Genomic DNA, 20,366 nt, shown 5'->3' with positions numbered 1-20,366 from the left:
ATTGAAATCGTTCCAAAAACCACTTAAGATTGCTTTCAGAATGTAATATTTATAACGTGCACGTGAGTTTCAGTCTCAATTATTATTCTGCAGCAATGCAAGACTCATGCTGAAGTTGATGAAACATAGAAATTTTTTAAACGAGAAATAGTCAGTGCTAATGTAAATATTAGACTTTTTACGTTCATTACCAAGATGAAAGGGAGTAGAATAACGCGATGTTTCTGACTAAATAAAGAGAAATGTTCTGGTAGTATGAGAAAAGTGGGAGAATAACTCTGTATGTTGTTTAGTACATAATCTGTGTGTGATACAACATTTTTATGACGCGCACCATACAAGTTTCGGCAAAAGTAATCATTTATAAATTTAGTCAAACAAATCATACTGAGATGAAAATATATATATTTGTGAGTCGTGACATATTGTGGCGTAGCAAAAAATATTAAATATCACTTAATTTAATTTATTGTAACGGATATATGAATGGGAAGCCGACAATCGAAAAGCAGTTTTTCATTTTATTATGACTATAAAAATACATCTCCAGCAAAATAACATATTGTTGTACTGTATGTTATTATTTGTTGTATTTCTGGTTCGGCCTATTTTATTACATTTCAAATATGTGACGTGGTGTTTTATCACACAGTTATTCTAAAACTTCAACTCAAGAAGAATTACACCCAGAGATTATAAATTGAGAAGATAAAGTAGTAATATAGCAAAATGCCAAACTGCGAAAAAAATCATTTCTATTTTTAAAATTTTATCATTCGCCGACACGAAATTAAGAAAGTTACATTGGGATTAAATTGTTTCTTTTTTTAGAAAAAAATCGAAAACGCCGATTTAGTGATGACGCATATCAGTTAATTTTCATTTCTATAAATAGGAAATATAAATTAAATGTTTGTTAGTAAAATTACAATGTTGTTGAATTACCAGCGGGAAAGTGTTAGTGAATGATTATAGTTTTCTGGTTATTCATACTTGATTCAATTCTTTTACAAAATACAATTTGATTCAACTTAAATTTCTTAGGAATGTATATATATGCTACAGATTATGTTGAAGATACGAATGTATGAAACGACAGGAGAATAGAATATTGTTATGAGAAAATATTCTTTGTTAAATTCTTGAGGCACTTTTCTACCAAAATTTAAAATTGTAATGATTCTAATAATTTATATAGAACATGGGAGTCTCAGAGGGTGAACAGAGGCGATTTGAATTGAATTTGAAACAAATGATCTCTGCCCGACAAATTGTTCCTTTTTCTAAATGAAAATATAACCAGATTTTATTTTTCAAGCCTCAGTTTAATTTCTATTTCTGATAATTTGCATTTAAAAACAATTCTTCTGTTTAAAACAATGGTGCCATCAGGAATGGCGTCATCACATTTGCATATCACCCCCCAAATGATTTTATGAATAAGCTACTGCTTGTATATAATAGAATGAATAATGAACAACTTATTTAAAATTTATTTGTAGTTTCTACGTCGACTTAAAAAATCCCCATTCATTCTAAATGGCGTTGACTTTTATTTCACCACAAACAAACATTTCGTAACATTGTAAATTATACATACGTTTAAAAACCGATATCTTCAACTAAACTTGGCCACTAGACGTAGTACGTCATTTAGTCGAAATTCATATAACCCCCATGTTTTTCCGTGTATTACGGATACAAAAAATCAATTATGACTACAAGGACAGGCTTAGTGTTAGATTTAGTTTGACAGCCTTAAATTTACCCAAAACGACTTGAACTATCGACGGAATTTGGTGTCCAATAACAGAAAGTGCACTGTTAGAAATCATGTACATTTTTTATGAATTTACAATGTCTTCAGATGATTTATATTATTTACTATTCATTCTGGAATCCAATTTGAATCCAAATTTTAAAATACAGTTATGCATTTTATTATTTCATCCATGGGTATTAAAAATATTCTGATTAGTCATTTTCGAATATTTCATAAATTGTTTTTCTTCAAGAACGTAAACAAGAAGTAGCATCAATTTAGATTCATAAAACTGTTAGAAGCAGTAAATACCCTCTAATGCAAATGGATTGAGCAATATAAATTAATTTGAATACGTTGTTCGCCAGACAAACTTTGTTACTATATTTTAGGCATTTTCAAATTATTTGTATTTGTATGAACACTTTCCCAAATCAGGGTCAGAAGAATTTAAACAAAATGATCAAACCTCGTTTGCTGGGGTGATGTCAAAAATAACCACCGACGTTCTAAAAGCTGCAGTTCAGTGTGAGGTTAAATGGTGTTGAGTTCGTCTCAACGCATGCCAAACAAAAACAGAATATTCATAGAATAGTCACGATATTATGCAAATAAATAGACGAGTCCAGTAAAAAGCAAAAGAAATATTACTACGACAACGTGCTACAACTTATTACACGTTGATCACAATCATCGATCTGATTGATTAATCATTATTAAACATGATGCTGTGGTATGGTGAGTGATAGGCAAAACAATATTTTAAAACAACTACAACAAAAAATAACAATAGCATAGGCTCTTTCTATTAGCATGGTTATTTAAATTCAGAGTGCGAGGCAGCAGCAGACCGCATGGCCAACTGTATATATCACGGATGTGAAAACCAGTACTTTATAGTTTAACTCATGCTTAATTTCGTAAATATTCTTACCCGTATATTATTACTACATATGTATGATAACAACAGTTCCTGGATAGTCGATGCACCGTATTGATGATTTTGACTAAAAGGTGTTCTAGCAATAAAATAAAATCTGATTTTATGACAGGTTCTTTAACATGCGTCTGTTATTCCAAATTGTAATTTTGATATACGTTTTTGAAGACTCAATATGTTCATTTGCAATACAAAACATAAATGCAAAGAACCGACAAGAAAATGCGATAACAAGAAATGTGGCAACTGTAGCAAATATTGAAGATGACGATACGATAATTCGAACGCAATCGACGCCTATTGTTCAGTCGACAAACAACGAAAACAGAGCTAATAAAACGACAAATCCATCTTGGAATTCAACTTGTTTGAATGATAGATTTCGCCGTGGAAGAGAATCAATTTTAAATTATCTCCTCCGACTTCAATTGTGTGATATTTTAGATGGCGGTCAAAGGTTACCAAACGCTTGTGACACAAAGAAAGAAGCTGTTACAGAATATTACAACGTTGCTTATTTAAAGTTTTGTCATATATTTGTTTATGAAAACGTATGCGCGAAAGAAATAAAAAACTGGAGAAATGTAGATCCATTTTTGAAAGAAAATATAAACATACGTTCCGAGGGGTCTGGATTAGACTCAATATCTTTACAAAATTCTGCCAACGCTGCGTCTCTGGAAAGACGAGTTACCAAATTTTTCCATGGTCAGGACTTGGGATTGATAAATCAAGCATGTAAAAGTATCGAAGACTACATGGAGACGTTGAGTCGACATGAAGTGTATAAAAACACTGAAAAAAGTTTTGAATTCAATCTGAAAGCATCGGCGTACTCGGAAAAATATTTTGAAGAGGGTGTCAAAAAAGACAATGTCACCGTTCCTGTCGTTCTATTCGCTGAATGGTATTTCCCGATTATTCCATTTTGTGAAGCGTTTACGTGCGGAATATCTTATGAAAAATATTTGGAGGAACCTATGACGGTTTACAACTGTATGCCGAAATATTGCAGACCGATGGTAATATTCAGCATTGTTTTTGATGCTATTCTCGCTGTTTTGATAATCCTTGCAAACAGCTTGGTGTTAGGCGTTGCTGCCCGTACAAAAATCATGCGAAACATTCCAGGATACTTTAAAATATCACTTGCATTGGCAGATATCGTCGTCGGAGTCTTCGTTTTGCCTACATGTATATTTACAACGTATACTATGTACATCGCCCCCTTGCCTTTCCGCTACCCAGGACAACGTCCTAGTCTAAGCGACTACATGGTTCGGCCTCTGATAAACTTTGTGGGTTTTTTCGTTGTTCTATCGTTCGCTGTGTCCATATATACAATGGCTGTTGCAAGCATTGACAGATATCTGGCAATAACAAAGCCTTTTCAGTACAGGTAATGCAACCTTGTTTGCTATGTAATATTTTTTATATAATTTAGGGTTCATTTTTTTCTGATAGCTCTAGGTGAACTCAAACGAACTTCGTACAAAATGCATCTAATTTTTTAGCGGTGTCTGAATTGTAAGACCTAACATCATTGGAGCAAAGACAATAGATCGATGTGGTGCTTAACTAAAAACCACCTAACTGATAAAATTCACTTACGTTGGAGTGATTTCCCATTCATTTGTGTTTGTATGGAACAAGTTTGCATATAGGCTACTCACTCAAAAGCGAAAAAGCCTTACAGTAAAAAAATGCCACGTTCAAAACGCCACTGCAAATTGCAAAAACAACAAGTAATCAGACCAGTTCACCACTCAGTTCAAATAATATAATTATAAAATACTTAAAATGAACGTTTTTCAACTTTTATTTTTCAGGCAAGGCGCCTATCTGACCAAAAAACGTTGTGCACTCGCCTTTGCTCTTATTTGGTTTATCGGAATCCTTGTGGCAGTATATCCTTTCTTTACGAACGAACCATACAGTGTATCAGCATTCAATCTCATTCTCTCTGCTGGGATCACATCCTCCATTGTATACGCCATAGCATTACTCGTCCCACTATTGGCGGTATGGTTTTTGAATGGAGCTATGTTGAGGCAAGTTTGCGCTGATGGGGAAAAGAGACGAAGCATCAGGGCTACATCTGTTATAGAGAATTCTGCCAGCCCCCAACATTCATTGAAAAAGAGACAAAGTTCAAGTTCAAACTCTCATATAGAAAACGAAATTGACAGCACAAATGAAAAAGCAACAGACTCGCCTGTTACAACAATTACGGATTGTAATATGGAAATTGAGACTTCGCAAACTGAAAAAAGAACTGTGACGAGGTAAGGATTTATTTATTCTTAATTATTTCTTGAAAACAAGCTTAGAATTATTTAAAAATATTTTGTAAAATAATATCGCTCTGTAGCATATATCACGTAGACGTACACACGCCCACTGACTCACTCGTTTATTGTTCTTAAATTCTTGAGAACCCGCTTCTGATTCTTATAACATGCAATGCGCCTCGTCATGGCAGACCTGACGAGCTCGTAATTGCATGTGGTCTGCTTCGAGGTCCTCCAATCAGTATTTAAATGTCAGACATCCTGAAAAACATAGAAATAGAAACCGGTCTCAGAGACAAAATTTCATTCAGAATTGCAAATCTCCTTATTAGTCAGTTTCGTACACAGTACTGACTCCGCTTCGCCTTTTTTACATGATTTGAAATATTCAAATTTACGCTAAGATTTCACCCAAACAAGTAATAATTTCTAGAAGACAATTAGCAAATGTTTATTACTCCGAGTAGTAAGCTGAATTGTTGTGATATTACGTGCTGGTTCCAGAGAAACTGAATAACGTCAATTCTCAATGCAAATGCCAAACAGACAGTCTTCTTACGCGCGAGCGCATTATAGTTTTCTGAAACTTTCTTCATTCAATTGTCGTCATCCAAATTTGTTTCATTATTAGGTAGAAATAATATGACTTCCCGATATAAATTTATAGTTTGCTTTATTGCTGTGGCTATGGGAAGTTTAGCATTAACAAGATTCAAAAAACTGGATACTTACAAAACACCGGATTTCAATTCAATTTCTGTTACCTGCTGGATATATCCGTTTCATTGTTCAGCTCAAATTGCTTTACTTTGAATATTATTTAAATGAATAATGTAAAAGCAAAATAAGAGAGCACTGCTCAAATATACATATAGGGACGAAGGTCACTTATCGGTACCGATACGATATGGCCAAGAAAATCATAGAAGCGGACACATGAGACGCTGAGGCTGAAGGACATTGTCTCTTTTTCGCGCTTACTCCTTCCCCATCTTTTCATCTTTTTGAATTGGTAAAGGCTGGGTTTGAAACGAGTTTTAAAAACTTCTGTTCTCAGATATATGTTTTCTGTTATGGCCCTGTTTGGAAATCACCAAATTGCGCCCGTGAACAAAGTTGCTGTACTTGTTCATCCAGCATCTAACATTAGTAGGAACATATTATTAAATTTTATTCATATATTTCAGGAACGTGTCAACATCTAGCGTTGGTTACCATAAAAACGAAAAACGTACGAGTGGAACTGTAGGAGACGGAATCATTGAACGCATGAAGCGAAGTAGAGGCAGGAGGAACATTTCTTCAGCATTTCAAAAAAAGCCATTTTCGAGACAATCCAGTATTCCTAATTCAGCTGCGAGTGTAGAAAGAAGACTTGCTCGAACTCTATCCATAATGATTGGAGCTTTCACCTTGGCGTTAATGCCAAACATAGCAACGATGATTGCCAATGCCGTCGCATCTGGGTAAGCAAAAATTGATGAATATTGATATTGAATTGATGATATTCGAGCAATGCTTAAACATATGGACACCCACAACAAACGTCATCACACAAAACTTCGAAGTGAAAAACGAGCCGACAGATAAATAAATAGCCACAACAACATGCTTTAACCACTGAAATTTCAAAACAATTAGTGCCGTAGGCTAGTTGAAGAGAAAAACGATTATTTTCACAGCAACAACATATCAACAAAACGATCCATAGGTCCATTTCGTGTCCAATAATCACACTAATTACGTCACTTATCACACGTCTACGCGCGGTAAATAGAAACTCTCGGGACTAGATTGCAGCTAAGAAGGAACAGTTAATTTTGATTTACTTTATTATTTTGCAACATGTCGCAAGAAGTAATTGATAAATTACAGGTTTAAACGTTGAAGTAGGATGCTAAAAAGTGCAATAATAAGATTTAATGACTTTGTAACGTATTATTTCATGCTTCGTAGTAAGAGCATCTTTTTGCAATTACTTGGCATTATAAATCTTAAGAATTTTTTTCAACAAACTTATGCTCTATGACGTTTTTATAATGTTTACATTGCAAAATGATTGCGGCGTCATGAGGATGTTGCGTTAAGCTTAATTCCACTGTACGGTACACAATGTCATGCAGTACCGTACAATTTGACAACGGACAATTTTCTCCAAAAATTTCAATCGTTTTAAGAAATATACTGTTTTCGGAGAATTATTATTGCGGCCATGTATTCTTCGGTATCAAACAACCTACGGTAATGGTTGCCTGTCAATGTTTATGGGTGATAATGATTAATTTCAACTTCTTAACGAAGGCTTATGCGCTGTTTCGTCGCGGCTTAAAATATTATCTGATTTATTTACCAAATGCTCGGCCTTCGGCTATTTGGATACATCGATGCCGTCAAGTGAAGTGATACATCAGCGTTTTGATTAATTGTAGTTTTGTAAAATTTGGTTTTGTAATAAAATTAAAAACGTTTCATACCAGCTACACAACTTGTGTACTGACCATCAATGGCTATTCAAGTGCAAGAAATGTTCTTTTATTACTGTCCAACACAGTACTTGCCAGTTGAATATGTAACACCCGATATTTTTATATTTTTTCAGTAACAATTCTCCCAAAACATCAGTTCGGTTGGCGTCAACTTTATATGTTGCTTCGCGTATTCTGCTTTCAAACTCATTTTGGAACTGTATTATATACAGTATACGAAATCGTCACTTTCGACGAGCGATGTGGGCAATATTTCTGTGTAAAAAAGAAAAAATTGACCGGAAATTACGTCAAAGTTTGTCAATGTCTCAATGGAAGCGGAGAAGTGCAATGGGGTCATCTAGCGGATCAAATTCACACGATAAACTCCCAGTATCAAAGACTAGTAGCACGGCTTCTAGCTATCAAGGTGGTGATTACAGACGAAGTACTATGATGTGGTCGCTCGCGTCTAATTCTCCTTGTCCCTCTAGAAAAGGAAGCTCTGACGTATTAGGACAACGGCCAGCAGTATCTCGAAGTATTTCTACTGGTACAGAAGCTAAAAAACCAACAGGCATTTTGAAAAATCCAATCACAAGAAGTGAGTCTGCACCAGAATCAGTACAATGCACAAAGTTAATCATTCCTACTGTCACTGTTGACACGATACAAGAACATGCTGATATTGCGGAAAGATGATAAATTAATCGCGTGAACGTATGCTCGTGCGAAACGGTCCGAACGGGATAGTATGGTGGCAGGCAATGGAGGTCAGAGATTTGAAGATCAAGTCAATTGTAATTCAGATGTCAACCAAACCGGAGTGAGTATTTCAAGATATATGTTTATCATTTCAAACATTCCGCAATAGCCTACCTCGCCGACTACCAGACTACTGGTGTGGACTGCATATCCACGGAACTTTTGTCTTGTCAAAAACAAAGTACTGGTGTTTGTCCTATGGTAGTTGTTTAGACGATTTGGTCCATACCGTGAATACCTTATTCAAAGTAGTCATAATTAAATACATAATCTACCTGAATTCAGCTTAAATATCGATGCACACCCACTGCATATAGCCGTTGTACAAACCCATAGCCATGCTAAGTTGAAAGCCATATGAAAAGGAGATTGCCTTTTATCGGACACGAAATGGCCCAATGGATAGTTTTATAATTGTGTTTTTGTTGTAAAAAAAATGATTTTCTCTTCTACGGCAGGAACAATTGCTTTAAAATTTCCAGTGCTGTCGCTAGAAGGGCATTGCTTTTATTTATTTCACAAATATCTGTTGGTTCTATGAGATTCGTTTTTTACTTCGAAGTTTTGCATGATGGCGTCATAAAGATTAAAGATTGCGTGCCGTGGTTCCGTGATCACATCTCACATTTGAGCATTGCTCTCTTGTTTTTGTACGATATCAGATTAATTTGAAATTGGTGCTTTTTATATAAAAATCTATGTAATATAATGCTTGATACCTCGTAATGTGACAATGTGGCGAAATTGCGACCAAGAATTGTAGATATAGTAAAAGTTGTATATTTCTATGTTAGCGTCAACAATAAAGTGCGATATCGTCTTTTTGTGTTTTTGTATCAGGATTACAGATTTATGACCCAGTTGGAATATGTGCAAACACAACTCTGCAAGCGAGAGCATTGGCTATTGGAGTAAGAAAAGCTTTTGCCCTTAGTCTCCTATTTAGCCCGATAAAGTCAATACATTTCCTGGGTTATGTCTGCATTTTTCCAGCATTGAAAAACTGGTAATGGTTTTTGCAAAACAATACTCTCCATAGCCATTTATAGCACGCTTTTAATGCATTAAATGATGGTTTTATCTCTGCTTGAGTTATATCATTAAAATACTGCACCAATACTGAGCAAGTAATATGTCAACAAACATTCATTCAAATATACTGAAACAGACTGAAAATGTTTGCAATGAAAAAAAAAAAGGAATATACGAGATATTAAAATAGCTGGCTTTGTCCAAGGAACCAATACAAAATATAGAAGCATGATCAGTGAGGACGTATGGATATTTTTACATATAAGTAACTCTTCTATCAGGCATTGTATGAAAATTTCTGTCAATAAAAGACACTTCAGTCACAAATTCATCACTGTCAGCAGGTCTTGTCGAATCTGAAAACAATTGAAATTCGTTAATATGATTACGTCAATATATACACATAAAAAACGTGAAATGGATGTGGAACTCACTTCTAGTGCCACTGAATTCATTTCTGCCTGAATTGCCGGAATTCGTGTTTTGTCGATCTGCACTGTTGTTGAATTCTACAATAGCCACATCACTAAAATGAAAATAACAAATTATACGCTCAGATTTTAAAAGAATTTTCGAAAAGCAATCGCCCTAAAATGTTTGAAGACCAAAATGTCTTGTGAAACGTAATTTCCGTTTGCCTATAGAGAACAAACACTGTTTAATGCATTTTTATATCACATAAAATTTTTACACGAGCTATTATTTTATTTGGACCTGCTAATATTTGTTTGTGTGTTACCTAACATATTGATAATTTCATTATCGAAAACGAAAAATGTACCGTTTTTCCATCGATGAGCCTGCGAACAAAAGTGCGGTAGTAATGTACGCCATCACTGAGGCTCCCCAACCGGTGAAAATCCCGACGGAAAATTCTGATTGCATTTCGTTTTTCCATACAGCATTCAACACATCGATTGCATACCAAGTCACTGCGGCAAGGCAGCATGTGCCTACCAAAGAATTATTTAATTCTAATTTTACATAGAGAGTGTAATTATAAGTAGAATAATAAATATTAGAATATTAAATAAAATACTGTGTTAAAAATATCGGTTGGGCAATATATATGTAGGTTTTATCTGACGTCGGTCGGTCAATAGCTTGTTCTTCAAAAAATGTCAATGCTGAAGATGCTAAATAAACATTTTAATCTATAAAATTTGTCTACAAACCTGATAGAAGCCAGAGTGTAGCAGAAATTCTGGCAAATTTAGCCTTTTTTTCTACATCCAGATTCATCAGCAAAACGCACTTCATTGCCAAGCAATGCAAGAACAATGACGCACCACTCAACAAACAAGATCCAATCATCAGTCCTCTGCATACATTTCTCTGAGCTAGGCAGCAAAATGGGTTTAATGTCATTTGGAAGAAAACTTTATGCTAACTTTTATGCCAGTAGAATTGCTCCAATCAGAAAATATCATATTTGAACACCCTGATTCGATACAGTTGATGGTTTGCTATCGGAAAACTTTTAAAACAATCATAAATAATCCACAATTCAGTAATATTATTGCATAAGCCATCGAAATTATAAAAACTTGCAATTCTTTTTTTTTAATTTAATTTTCTATTTCTGATTCATTACCGCCGTGGGGTCCAAGAAGCGAACCCGAAAGCCATTTTCCACAAAGTCCGGTTGAACTACAAAACGTCCACAATCCATAACAATTTTCATATGGAGATATCTAAAATAAAAATGAAAAACAGGTTCACCCTATAAAGAATAACAAAGTTTCGTCGATTTCTTATTTATTGCCCCATATTTTTACCGTTACCTCATATCTTTATAAATAATTTCCCTGTCGAGATCATAAAATCCTACTCGGAAGCGAACAAATCTCGACTGAGCTTCATTTTTTATCTTTAGTTATCTTTAGGAACTACTGAAGGAAATACTTACTGAAGCTTCGGCGTATAGAACATACCAACACGGGGTCAGTGTTACGTAAATAAAACAAATCAGACTGGACAAACCGGTCAAAAATGCTAAAATAATCAAACTGCTGCCAGGACCAAAGTCTGTAAACTGCGTCATGGTCGTGAATATTTAAAGCTGAATCCTTACTCTCGCTCAAATTTCAAATGAATGAATTCCTTGTGTCAAATGAAGTCTTCGAAACCGTTCGTAATTCTTTCCGATATTTTATGAACTTGACATACTGTTGTCAATGACGCCAATCACCTCCTCAATTACCGAACGTGTGATAGTTGTAAATCATATTCATAATCGCTGAGTCAGCGCGAAAAAGACAGCAAGACAGTTTGTAATTCGAAGCCAGTTTCGCGCCTGGTCAACGTGACTATTACCAATTTCAGGGTAACGGATAATAAAATTTCAAGCTAGGAATGGTATGTTAGCCAAATAGCAGTGGATAATTACAAATTGATGGCAATGCGTACAAGTTATTGCTTGCCGACAAGAGAGGCCTGCTCTATAGCTGGATTGAGGTAAGCTCCATAATATAACGTATTACCAAGTTTTCAGCAATCATTGAATCGGATTGTTACATCCCTGTTAATCCTAGCACAAATGATATTATATTGAGCATATAAAGTAAACGCGTATCGATCATTATAACTTTAGACTGTGACAACTCGCGAATTGTCTATGAAAAATAAATCAATTTACGACTTCAAACATTACCGTGAAATTTATTTTCATAATGGTGCAATAAAAATATTGAAACAAATAATAAAATTAAATGAAAAAACGATAAGAATCAATTAAAACAAGAAACGACGTCTTGTTGTGGAAGGCTGCATCCAACGTCGCACTGTTGCTGATGGCTGTGGCGAAAAACACCGAGGTCCAGCAAGCCAAATTTCAACCCAACAGCATCTGAATCGTGTGCACTGCTCTCTGCAATATTAGTAATAGTTTGACATTAGAGTTTCTGTCACGGTGTTATAATATATCGCGTAGACAAAGGTTACTATCGTGGCTGAAAGCAATGAATACTCAATTTGTAATAAAGGGCATCGGTATCGCAGACCGGCTTCGCTCGACACGCATCGATATTATTATAATGTGCTTATTCGGGCCAAATCATTTCTCAAGTTTTTAATCAGTCAGTCCCAGGGGTTTCTAATAAAATAACTGTTAGTACTTATTACACTCTTGGTGAGACAATATTCAATACAAAATACCGTAAATTGGTTTTTAATCGTCTTTCATGTATTATGCCTGCTTGTTTCTGGACAAGCCGGCAACAACGAAACAAAATTCGTTTATACCTTATATCCATACTACTTCTGCAAAAAGAAATAGTAACTTACTGAGTTGTTCTGACTCCTCCACACCTCTTTCGTTGAAACGGATCCACACGATCGCAGTTTTGCTGAGAAACGCTATTCAGTCCTACGCTGAAACCGGTGAATGCGATGACTCTGACTGTAGAAAATATTAGTTATTGGTTAACGTAGTCGTAGAGAATAAGTTCATAATGTAACGTAAACAAACCTTTTCGCATGAAACACTTTGGCGCACCATACGAATCTTCATCATAGCAACAACCGTTACCGGAACACATGCTTCTTGACACATAAATATGTGAAGCAAAACACGGCATACGATCTTCTGGTAGTACTTGGCATTCTGGATGAGGACACCTGCCTAAAGATATATATATATACAAGGTGATGGAAGAAGAAACAAAACTAAGGATTTTATAGAGATGAATGTAAACTAACCCTGTGGGAGACTCAACGGATAAAAGCACCATATCGTGTCGTAAACTGAGTTATCAAAACAACAACCAAGAGCTAAGCAGTTGTCTCTCTTGTTTTCCTTTGGTGAACAATCTCTTCTCTGATCTCGCCGCATTGCGCATTGGTAGTCTGAACATTCTGAAAGCGAAATTTTACAAAATTACTTTATATGAATAAATCCTGTTTCTTTCATTTTATTTTGAATGTAATCTTACCTGACGATAAATATGCGGCACAGTATCTAACGTAACAACAGAAAATTATAGCTGCGGTATAGCTGGCTTTCATGATGGTTATATTAGAGACCCTTCAGAAATAAAAATCAAATTGTTATACACAACATCGATCTCATAATATTACCTTACCATGTTAGGTTTTGTACTTTGCTTGTGAACTATATTTATATTTAACATATTAAAATACCGCCACCTGGATACTTTGGACATATTTTGCAGTATGCTAATGGAAAAAAAATAACATTCGTCATTATTTTCAATTTCAAGTATTTGAAAAGGAATCCAAAAAATAAAACTATATATGTAGATCACTCTTGAGCCAAAATATAGCTCGGCTCCTATAATCTGTGATCACATGCTTCAATTACCACAACAGAAAGCTCACCACGGGCTCTAACACGTACAGCCTCTCATCTCTGATTTCGTTGTCATCAAATGAGTCGATAATGGAGATTATATTGTTGCCACTCATATTTCACCCCTAGGCATTAAATCGAAAGTAGGGAAAACTATAATCCCTTGCCATTGTTTTATTACGTGAAGCATCGTGAATATGTCGTGGAGTGTTTATGTGACAAATTAGTTTAAATGTAAAATTAATCGGATTGAAATTAAACAATATAAATATTATTTCCTAAATCTCGAAATCAATTTGTTGTGATACAAAGCATTTATACGGTTGTTTACGTTGTCCAACAACTGGTTCCGAAATGTCGATGTATTGGTAAATATTGTAATACAAAATCCTGAATATATACATATTAAATTACAGCTTCGCGATACATATATGTACAAATAAATAAGATGTACTCCCGAAAGCTAATTTTAATTATCGCAAAGACTAGTTTGACTGTAGGCACCTTCCTAAAACATGGAGAAGTATCGTCTCTGTCTAAAGTTTGACTGTACTGGCAAAGCTCCGGATTCGAATGCGAAATTCGAAAATATTAAGTTCTAGTAAGCTGTGATGAATATAATAATTGCATGGGACACATTAATATTAATTATTGATTTTAAAACAGTATTCACATGTAAACCTTCTTCATTAATGCTTCCCCATTAATATAAATTTATTTTTTATTTACTCAATGCCGAATAATTTCATCTTTGCTAATTTTGAAGCAAGGAGCAAACCCTTCCAGAAGTAGAAATATCATCATCACAGTGTACACCATCTATCCTGCCTGGCGGATCCTACGGAGTGTGATTTGATCATTTATTCTCTAGAATTTAAGACGGTGAATAGACGGGCCAAAAACGCTCCCCAAGCACAATTCTAGATATTTTGAGATTCCAAAAACATGATCACAATAAACACCAAAGGAAATACATTCAATACCAATCGGGTTTTTCGTCAGTTGCACTGTAGCTTTAGTTATGAAGTGCCACTGCTATACATATAAATATATAATAAACCGAGATTTGAATATAAATTCCACATGCCACCATCCATAGAATATACTGTAATGGAGTTGCATTGTTATGCATAGTTCATGTGCTTTCCCATTTGCAATATATATATATAGACTGTCAGGCAATCTACTCAAGCATGCAATGCTTGTTGTAAAACAAATGAAAGGCACTTGCAGATTCTCATATTTTTTACCAAATCTTACAATACATATTTTACACCACCTTTCCTCCGAAATCATGAAAAGTTAAGTTTTAGCAATATTTTATAAAAAGTATTTACACCAATAGAATAAACCAGAAATACTGTGTTTATCATTAAAATACATGTATATATATAAATATATAGACTAACAAACGATTGTGCACCGAGATAAAGCAAGAGCTGGTTCTTAAATGTACAAAACATATTTTTGATACACATATTTTTATGCACGTAAAATTGTTTTCCATGCAATAAAATGTGATTATGATGGCTCACTTGAAAAAATTTGTTTTTATGAATACCTTTTTATGCACTATATTTGAGGCTGATCATAATAACACTCGAACACGGAAATTTAGATTATACCATTACCTTACTTGCTTGATTGTTTTACGATATATATCACTCCGGTAATCGTATTGAATATAATAAATATTATTGCAATATTTTATTAGCATTTAGTTCGATTCAAAATGCCGCAAACATATATATTAAAAATATTAACTTGGAATGACTAAATTCATTGAAATAATTATTTAAGAGCACAACTAATCATTACAATAATGGAAAAAAATGCAATAATCGTGATAGCACCTAAAAATGGGAAAATATCAAAGCATCCTCTGTAGACGGACAATCCCAATCCTCCACATGCAATTAATGCAATAATAACAAATAGTCCGACGATTGAATATTGCTGTTTTTCTTAAAATAAAAACGTTTGATTAGAAAATGATGTTTCCGTACATCAAATAGTCCTCTCTGTTTTCCACATCTGAATTTTGGTGATCACGTGGCTGGATATATACAATTTTATGAACAAGTATGCTTTAACCTTTAGACTTTTCAAAACTCAATAGTATTCATTCTGACATAGTTTGGGAAAGCCCGAGTTTCATCTCCGCGCTGGTTAAAAACTTAACAAGCAATATACGTACTTGAAATGATAATATCATTGCTCCTGGCTGGGACGCTCGATTGCTGCCGTAAATATTGACTTGAAGGCAGTGGCGGCAAGACATGATTTTTGGTCAAAGTATCGTGTGTTGCTTTACTGTTAGTAACAGATCCAGTTGAACGCTAAAAATTCAAAATTCATCATTAATCAATATTAAAAGGTAAGTAACCAGATTCGTATAAACATATTCTTGGTTTAATTTTTTATTTATTAAATCCAGATGAAATCATATTAGGCAGAAAGAGCAACGTTTTTTGCAAATGAGTCTTATTTGTGCTGGAAAACTTTTGAATAGGCAAGTTTAGTGACGCCATACCTGACAACATCATTGACAATTGCAAGCGAATTGTTTCCGATACGCGAAAATACAAAATATTTACAAAGTTAGAAGTCTAAAAAGTTTTGGTGCTCCTGAAGTATGCGCGCCAAGATGTCGCATAACCTGAACCCTAAACTGGTACACAACCTGAGTTCAGGTTGTGCGCCATCTTGGTGCGCATACTTCAGGAGGTCCAAAGTTTTAATAAATTTTAATGTATTGTAACATTACCAATAACTCTAAACAACAAATAATTGTACGTTTCATTTGAAATGTTATATAAAATTAACGCCCTTGTTACTGTGAGCCTCAAACCCGTAAAGTTTGATTATACTTTATGAGTTCAAATAACTGAATAGCTAGCGAAGTAAAGTTTATTATATATATAAGAAGTTATTATCTTTTCAATCTTAATTACCAAACGACTTCTTGGGAATTTAACAAATGGAAACTATTATCAAAAATAATTTAAATCAATATACATTGCATACATTTTTCCACGCGTTCGTATTGTGAAAAATATTTTCAGCTTCGTGATGGAATAAAGTGCCGTAGTCCTCTGTCTGCCTGTTATCATTCGTAGGCTCAAGTGTATAATCCGATGACATAGGTTGAGAATCTATGGTATTTTCTACCGTTGTCTCGAGTGTGTATGAATTCGAAAAACTTCTGACTTTTGAAGATAATTCGTTATGATAAGCCATGCTGAGGCGTTACAGTTTCTTTCTAACAATTATCACGCAATAGAGATGGTTATCCAGCCAAAAAGATTCTGTGAACACACGAAGTCCACGAAATCATATCTCAATCTTCCATAAAGACTACACATAGATTCAGCTAAATTCTATATAAGAATAAGATGAAGGTTACATTTATTTGACGAAAGTAGAAATCAAAACTAGAAGTAGTGGGAAAATTCAACTTTCAAGTTGATCACGATTAGAAATGATCAAGAATGCAAAGACAAACAAATTATTTATCCGCTCATATAACGCTTGCACATGGCCTGTTTAATCTGTACGTAATCAGTAATCCATTGCAACCAATATTCCTTTATGGTCATACAGATAGCGGCATCATATAACAACCCCTATTCCAAACTATTACTACTGCCACATCACAAAATCGTAACACATCAAAATATACACATGAAAGAAAATGGTATACCCTTTATCTCTCTCATTTCATGGTCTGTAGCTATAAATGTACACACTGCTACAAATTTTGTAGTAACACATAGCTAATGCTCCAAATATGATGCAACAAATTCATATGTAATTAAAAGGCTTATAATCTTTTCAATGTTTGCGTGGAGATACAATTTCCTATGAGAGCATTTCAGCATTACGTGAAGTATATATATTAATTTAATTACTTACAGATTCTAATAGATTGTTCCGTTTTATTTCAATGTGTGGACGCCCTTGTGATTTTCAAAACATTCAAATGAAATGCCTATGACGACCAATCAAGCAGAAAGGAAGGTAATTGAAATTACCCAACCGCTCAGCTGTTCAAGTGCAAATCGCATGATAAGGTAAACACAAATAATAAAAAAATTTACCTACTGGGATGTACTATCCAAGAGCGATTATCATGTGGCACTATTGTAAAAAAGTATATACGCACTCAATACGCAAAGTCTCGGTATCGAATTCATACCACCTGGCGATCAGCAGTGAAACCGTAATATAATATCACAAACACTAACGCATTTGTTCTGGGTCGGTTAAAACACTAAGCATCTTCATTCGCTTTTGGTTGGAGGGTATGCACCAAAAGCACATTTTGTAGGCTCGTACGCTTACTGACAGTATAAATTCACTAATCTGAAAAACGTTGAAGATTTCAGCAAGTAGACTCTCGATAGGCGTAGTAATTTCGTTATTCATGTCTCGGACGGGATTGCACTTCTCCTCGCACAATAATATGTTCCCGAAACTCAAAGCGACAGGTACGAATCAACTTTTCAAAGCATTTTATTCAAGAAAGAAAACGAAACAGATAGACTTCAAAATAATTCTGATTACAAAGAAATAAGATAAAAAAGTGCGTAGAAAATATAATAAAAAGTAAAATGAAGAGAACACTGAATTACGGTAAAACGTCTTTCAAAGTCGTTTTCTGTCTTGAATTCAAATAGTCCGGAAATTTTATAAGATATTTCACGATTAAGTTACCACGCTTGTGTGGTTGTTTTGGTATCGGTAGACCCTCATCTGGGATGATTTTAACTGTATCTGGCTTGACGACGTCATGGCAGTTAAGCGTGACATATCGGCCTTCCAGTGTTGGTATTCGCAATGTTGTTCCAGTCAATGCCTGAAAAGGAGTAAAAAATAAGGTCAATAAAACTTGAAAACAAATAATTATATGAATTAGCCAACAAAAATTCGCATTAATGTTCTGTAAACGAATGTTGAAAGGTCGATTATATTCAACGCAGCGAATTTGACGAAAAGTTGGCTCAATATTTTGATAGTTTTACCAAAGTGTTGATATTTACAATTATGTACACTTACTTCTTTTAAAGTTATCGCTTTGTGGTAAATAATGTTGCTTCCTTCTCTGGTGAAAGTAGAATGAGGTAAATCTTTCAATGTAAAAACAATATCGGATGCAACAGCACCAGGTCGCTCGTCGCCTTCTTTCGGGAACGTTATTTTTGTCCCTTCCTGTAATAAATAAAAACAGTTATGATAAAATCATTTCGTATTTAAGGGTAGTGCACGACATATACAAATTGAGCGCTTGAAAATAGTTTTTCCAATAGCTTATAATTGAAAATGCTTTACACACATGATTAGCTTTTTGGTGCAAAATATTGAAATAAAGGCCTGATTTAGTTTTAATTTTTTGAAAAGTACGAACCTTCCATCCTTTTTTAATGTCTATTGTGAGAAGTTTCTCGTCTAGTCTCGTCGAAGCACCGTCTGGATTGAGTCTTTTCCTCGTTATTTTTATTTTCTTTGTGCACCCTTTCAATATGTCTTCAAGAGATACTTTTAGATCACGCATGATCGGTGGGTCTTGTGGTTTTGGACGATTAAATGAAGACTGTCCTCCGTGCCCCATATTTGTGAAAACCTGAGTATTTCCACCACCGCCAAATCTACTTCCAAACCCAGGTCCAAAGTGCCCGCCGATGTCTTCGCCTTCCATAAAAATATCTGAAAATCCACCGCCGCCTTTTCCAAAGTTTGCAAAGGGATTCGAGCTTCCGAAAAATGCCTCAAATGTTGCTCTTGGGTCGACGTTTGAATAAGTGTAAGTAAATCCGTCGCCTCCACTTCCGCCACCCATTCCACCATTTAGTCCTTGTTCCCCATGACGATCGTACGTTTCCCTCTTTTTGGAATCGCTCAATACCTCATAAGCTTCAGCAACTTTCTTGAATTTTTCCTCAGCGCCTGGGGATTTATTTTTGTCCGGGTGGTATTTGAGAGCTAATTTTCTATATGCTTTCTTTATTTCATCTTCTGTGGCGGTTTTTGAAACTCCGAGAGTAGCATAAAAGTCTTTTGGTCCTTTAGTCTTCATGTTGCTCATTGACAGATCAGGTAAGATTTATACGAATTGTACTTTAAATACGTACAATAACTACAGCCAAACTAGTCGACACTCTTTCTGAAATGAGAAGCATGGGGCTCGCGTGTTTTGTATAATAAAGAAATAGAAAATTCTCGAATTCTCTCCTATTTTCACAGCAATTCCGGGTCATTCTCGCTTAGACGCCACTTCTCTCGTTTTATGACGTCGATCGACAACAGCTGCCGGTTCATTCATAACCGAACGTCATCACGTTCTAGAAATATCATTAGCCAAAGCGTCGGCATAAGCCTTGGCCACATTACTCAAATGTAACGGCCCACGAGAGTTCGGGATCCGTGACTCATATTTTTTATTAGCACAATTGAATATTGAATATGGGCGTCAAAAAATATAATGTTTAGTGTTTACTCTGATGATAGTGTGCTGGAAAATTCTGAATATAAATTTACTGAACACAAAGTTTGATATACAGCTTGTACAGATGAGTAACAAAAATAATACGTTTTTATGTCGATTGCATTTAAATATATAAATGATTTTTCATTAAACTGATAATCGTGAAATAGTTCTACGTAAAGGGGCCTCAACTTCTGAATAAATTTAAAGTTCGACGTGTACTACATTTACATAGTGAAAGAGAAGATGATAGAAAAATATTATTCTTGGAAAATTGTGTAGAATATAATTTTTGTATACCTAAAGTATGGCTGGCCT

The 20,366-nt window shown here is 34.8% G+C and overlaps 5 protein-coding genes across 6 annotated transcripts; 1 reads left to right on the top strand and 4 right to left on the bottom strand.

Moving 5' to 3' along the window:
- The first annotated feature begins 2,793 nt into the window (after positions 1 to 2,793).
- LOC120339530 (uncharacterized) lies at positions 2,794 to 9,043 on the top strand. Its single transcript, XM_039407678.2, has 4 exons — positions 2,794 to 4,101; positions 4,532 to 4,987; positions 6,181 to 6,459; positions 7,593 to 9,043. The coding sequence occupies exons 1-4, from the start codon at positions 2,825 to 2,827 to the stop codon at positions 8,158 to 8,160; spliced, it is 2,580 nt and encodes an 859-aa protein (XP_039263612.2). The 5' UTR covers positions 2,794 to 2,824; the 3' UTR covers positions 8,161 to 9,043.
- A 218-nt stretch (positions 9,044 to 9,261) lies between these two features.
- Positions 9,262 to 11,463, bottom strand: LOC120339531 (claudin-15-like). Its single transcript, XM_039407679.2, has 6 exons — positions 11,165 to 11,463; positions 10,850 to 10,949; positions 10,431 to 10,595; positions 10,037 to 10,208; positions 9,690 to 9,781; positions 9,262 to 9,611 (listed from the first exon to the last, which is right to left on the bottom strand). The coding sequence occupies exons 1-6, from the start codon at positions 11,297 to 11,299 to the stop codon at positions 9,511 to 9,513; spliced, it is 765 nt and encodes a 254-aa protein (XP_039263613.2). The 5' UTR covers positions 11,300 to 11,463; the 3' UTR covers positions 9,262 to 9,510.
- Positions 11,464 to 11,896: 433 nt separating this feature from the next.
- Positions 11,897 to 13,649, bottom strand: LOC120339532 (uncharacterized). 2 transcript variants are annotated; one of them, XM_039407682.2, is made up of 6 exons: positions 13,594 to 13,649; positions 13,188 to 13,279; positions 12,955 to 13,110; positions 12,725 to 12,877; positions 12,541 to 12,655; positions 11,897 to 12,124 (listed from the first exon to the last, which is right to left on the bottom strand). In XM_039407682.2, exons 2-6 carry the CDS (start codon positions 13,258 to 13,260, stop codon positions 11,989 to 11,991), a joined length of 633 nt encoding a protein of 210 aa, XP_039263616.2. In that variant the 5' UTR covers positions 13,261 to 13,279; positions 13,594 to 13,649; the 3' UTR covers positions 11,897 to 11,988. The 2 variants fall into 2 exon arrangements, with proteins under 2 accessions (XP_039263616.2, XP_039263614.2); XM_039407680.2 differs by lacking the exon at positions 13,594 to 13,649 and adding an exon at positions 13,402 to 13,433.
- A 129-nt stretch (positions 13,650 to 13,778) lies between these two features.
- On the bottom strand, positions 13,779 to 17,914 carry LOC120339674 (uncharacterized). Its single transcript, XM_039407841.2, has 3 exons — positions 16,592 to 17,914; positions 15,762 to 15,903; positions 13,779 to 15,528 (listed from the first exon to the last, which is right to left on the bottom strand). Exons 1-3 carry the CDS (start codon positions 16,802 to 16,804, stop codon positions 15,356 to 15,358), a joined length of 528 nt encoding a protein of 175 aa, XP_039263775.1. The 5' UTR covers positions 16,805 to 17,914; the 3' UTR covers positions 13,779 to 15,355.
- A 147-nt stretch (positions 17,915 to 18,061) lies between these two features.
- On the bottom strand, positions 18,062 to 19,732 carry LOC120339673 (dnaJ homolog subfamily B member 1-like). The gene is made up of 3 exons (XM_039407838.2): positions 18,972 to 19,732; positions 18,623 to 18,775; positions 18,062 to 18,422 (listed from the first exon to the last, which is right to left on the bottom strand). The coding sequence occupies exons 1-3, from the start codon at positions 19,647 to 19,649 to the stop codon at positions 18,195 to 18,197; spliced, it is 1,059 nt and encodes a 352-aa protein (XP_039263772.2). The 5' UTR covers positions 19,650 to 19,732; the 3' UTR covers positions 18,062 to 18,194.
- Between the last annotated feature and the right edge of the window lie 634 nt (positions 19,733 to 20,366).

Source organism: Styela clava, chromosome 9, assembly GCF_964204865.1.
Source record: "Styela clava chromosome 9, kaStyClav1.hap1.2, whole genome shotgun sequence".
Taxonomy (NCBI): domain Eukaryota; kingdom Metazoa; phylum Chordata; class Ascidiacea; order Stolidobranchia; family Styelidae; genus Styela; species Styela clava.
Note: the sequence above shows the minus strand (reverse complement) of the source record. Positions and strands in the feature narration are given on the sequence as shown.

Coding starts and splice junctions, on each gene's coding strand:
- LOC120339530 (XM_039407678.2), top strand. CDS start 2,825: ATGCGTCTGTTATTCCAAATTGTAATTTTGATATACGTTTTTGAAGAC. Junction 4,988..6,180: donor GAAAAAAGAACTGTGACGAG/GTAAGGATTTAT, acceptor CATATATTTCAG/GAACGTGTCAACATCTAGCG. Junction 6,460..7,592: donor GCCAATGCCGTCGCATCTGG/GTAAGCAAAAAT, acceptor ATATTTTTTCAG/TAACAATTCTCCCAAAACAT.
- LOC120339531 (XM_039407679.2), bottom strand. CDS start 11,299: ATGACGCAGTTTACAGACTTTGGTCCTGGCAGCAGTTTGATTATTTTA. Junction 10,950..11,164: donor TTCTATACGCCGAAGCTTCA/GTAAGTATTTCC, acceptor TTTTTATTTTAG/ATATCTCCATATGAAAATTG. Junction 9,782..10,036: donor GGCTCATCGATGGAAAAACG/GTACATTTTTCG, acceptor TTTTCATTTTAG/TGATGTGGCTATTGTAGAAT.
- LOC120339532 (XM_039407680.2), bottom strand. Junction 13,111..13,187: donor TGCCGCATATTTATCGTCAG/GTAAGATTACAT, acceptor TTTCGCTTTCAG/AATGTTCAGACTACCAATGC. Junction 12,878..12,954: donor TCCGTTGAGTCTCCCACAGG/GTTAGTTTACAT, acceptor ATATATCTTTAG/GCAGGTGTCCTCATCCAGAA.
- LOC120339674 (XM_039407841.2), bottom strand. CDS start 16,804: ATGGCTTATCATAACGAATTATCTTCAAAAGTCAGAAGTTTTTCGAAT. Junction 15,904..16,591: donor ATACGAACGCGTGGAAAAAT/GTATGCAATGTA, acceptor TTGAATTTTTAG/CGTTCAACTGGATCTGTTAC. Junction 15,529..15,761: donor CAATGATATTATCATTTCAA/GTACGTATATTG, acceptor TTTTATTTTAAG/AAAAACAGCAATATTCAATC.
- LOC120339673 (XM_039407838.2), bottom strand. CDS start 19,649: ATGAGCAACATGAAGACTAAAGGACCAAAAGACTTTTATGCTACTCTC. Junction 18,776..18,971: donor ACATTAAAAAAGGATGGAAG/GTTCGTACTTTT, acceptor TATTTATTACAG/GAAGGGACAAAAATAACGTT. Junction 18,423..18,622: donor AAGCGATAACTTTAAAAGAA/GTAAGTGTACAT, acceptor ACTCCTTTTCAG/GCATTGACTGGAACAACATT.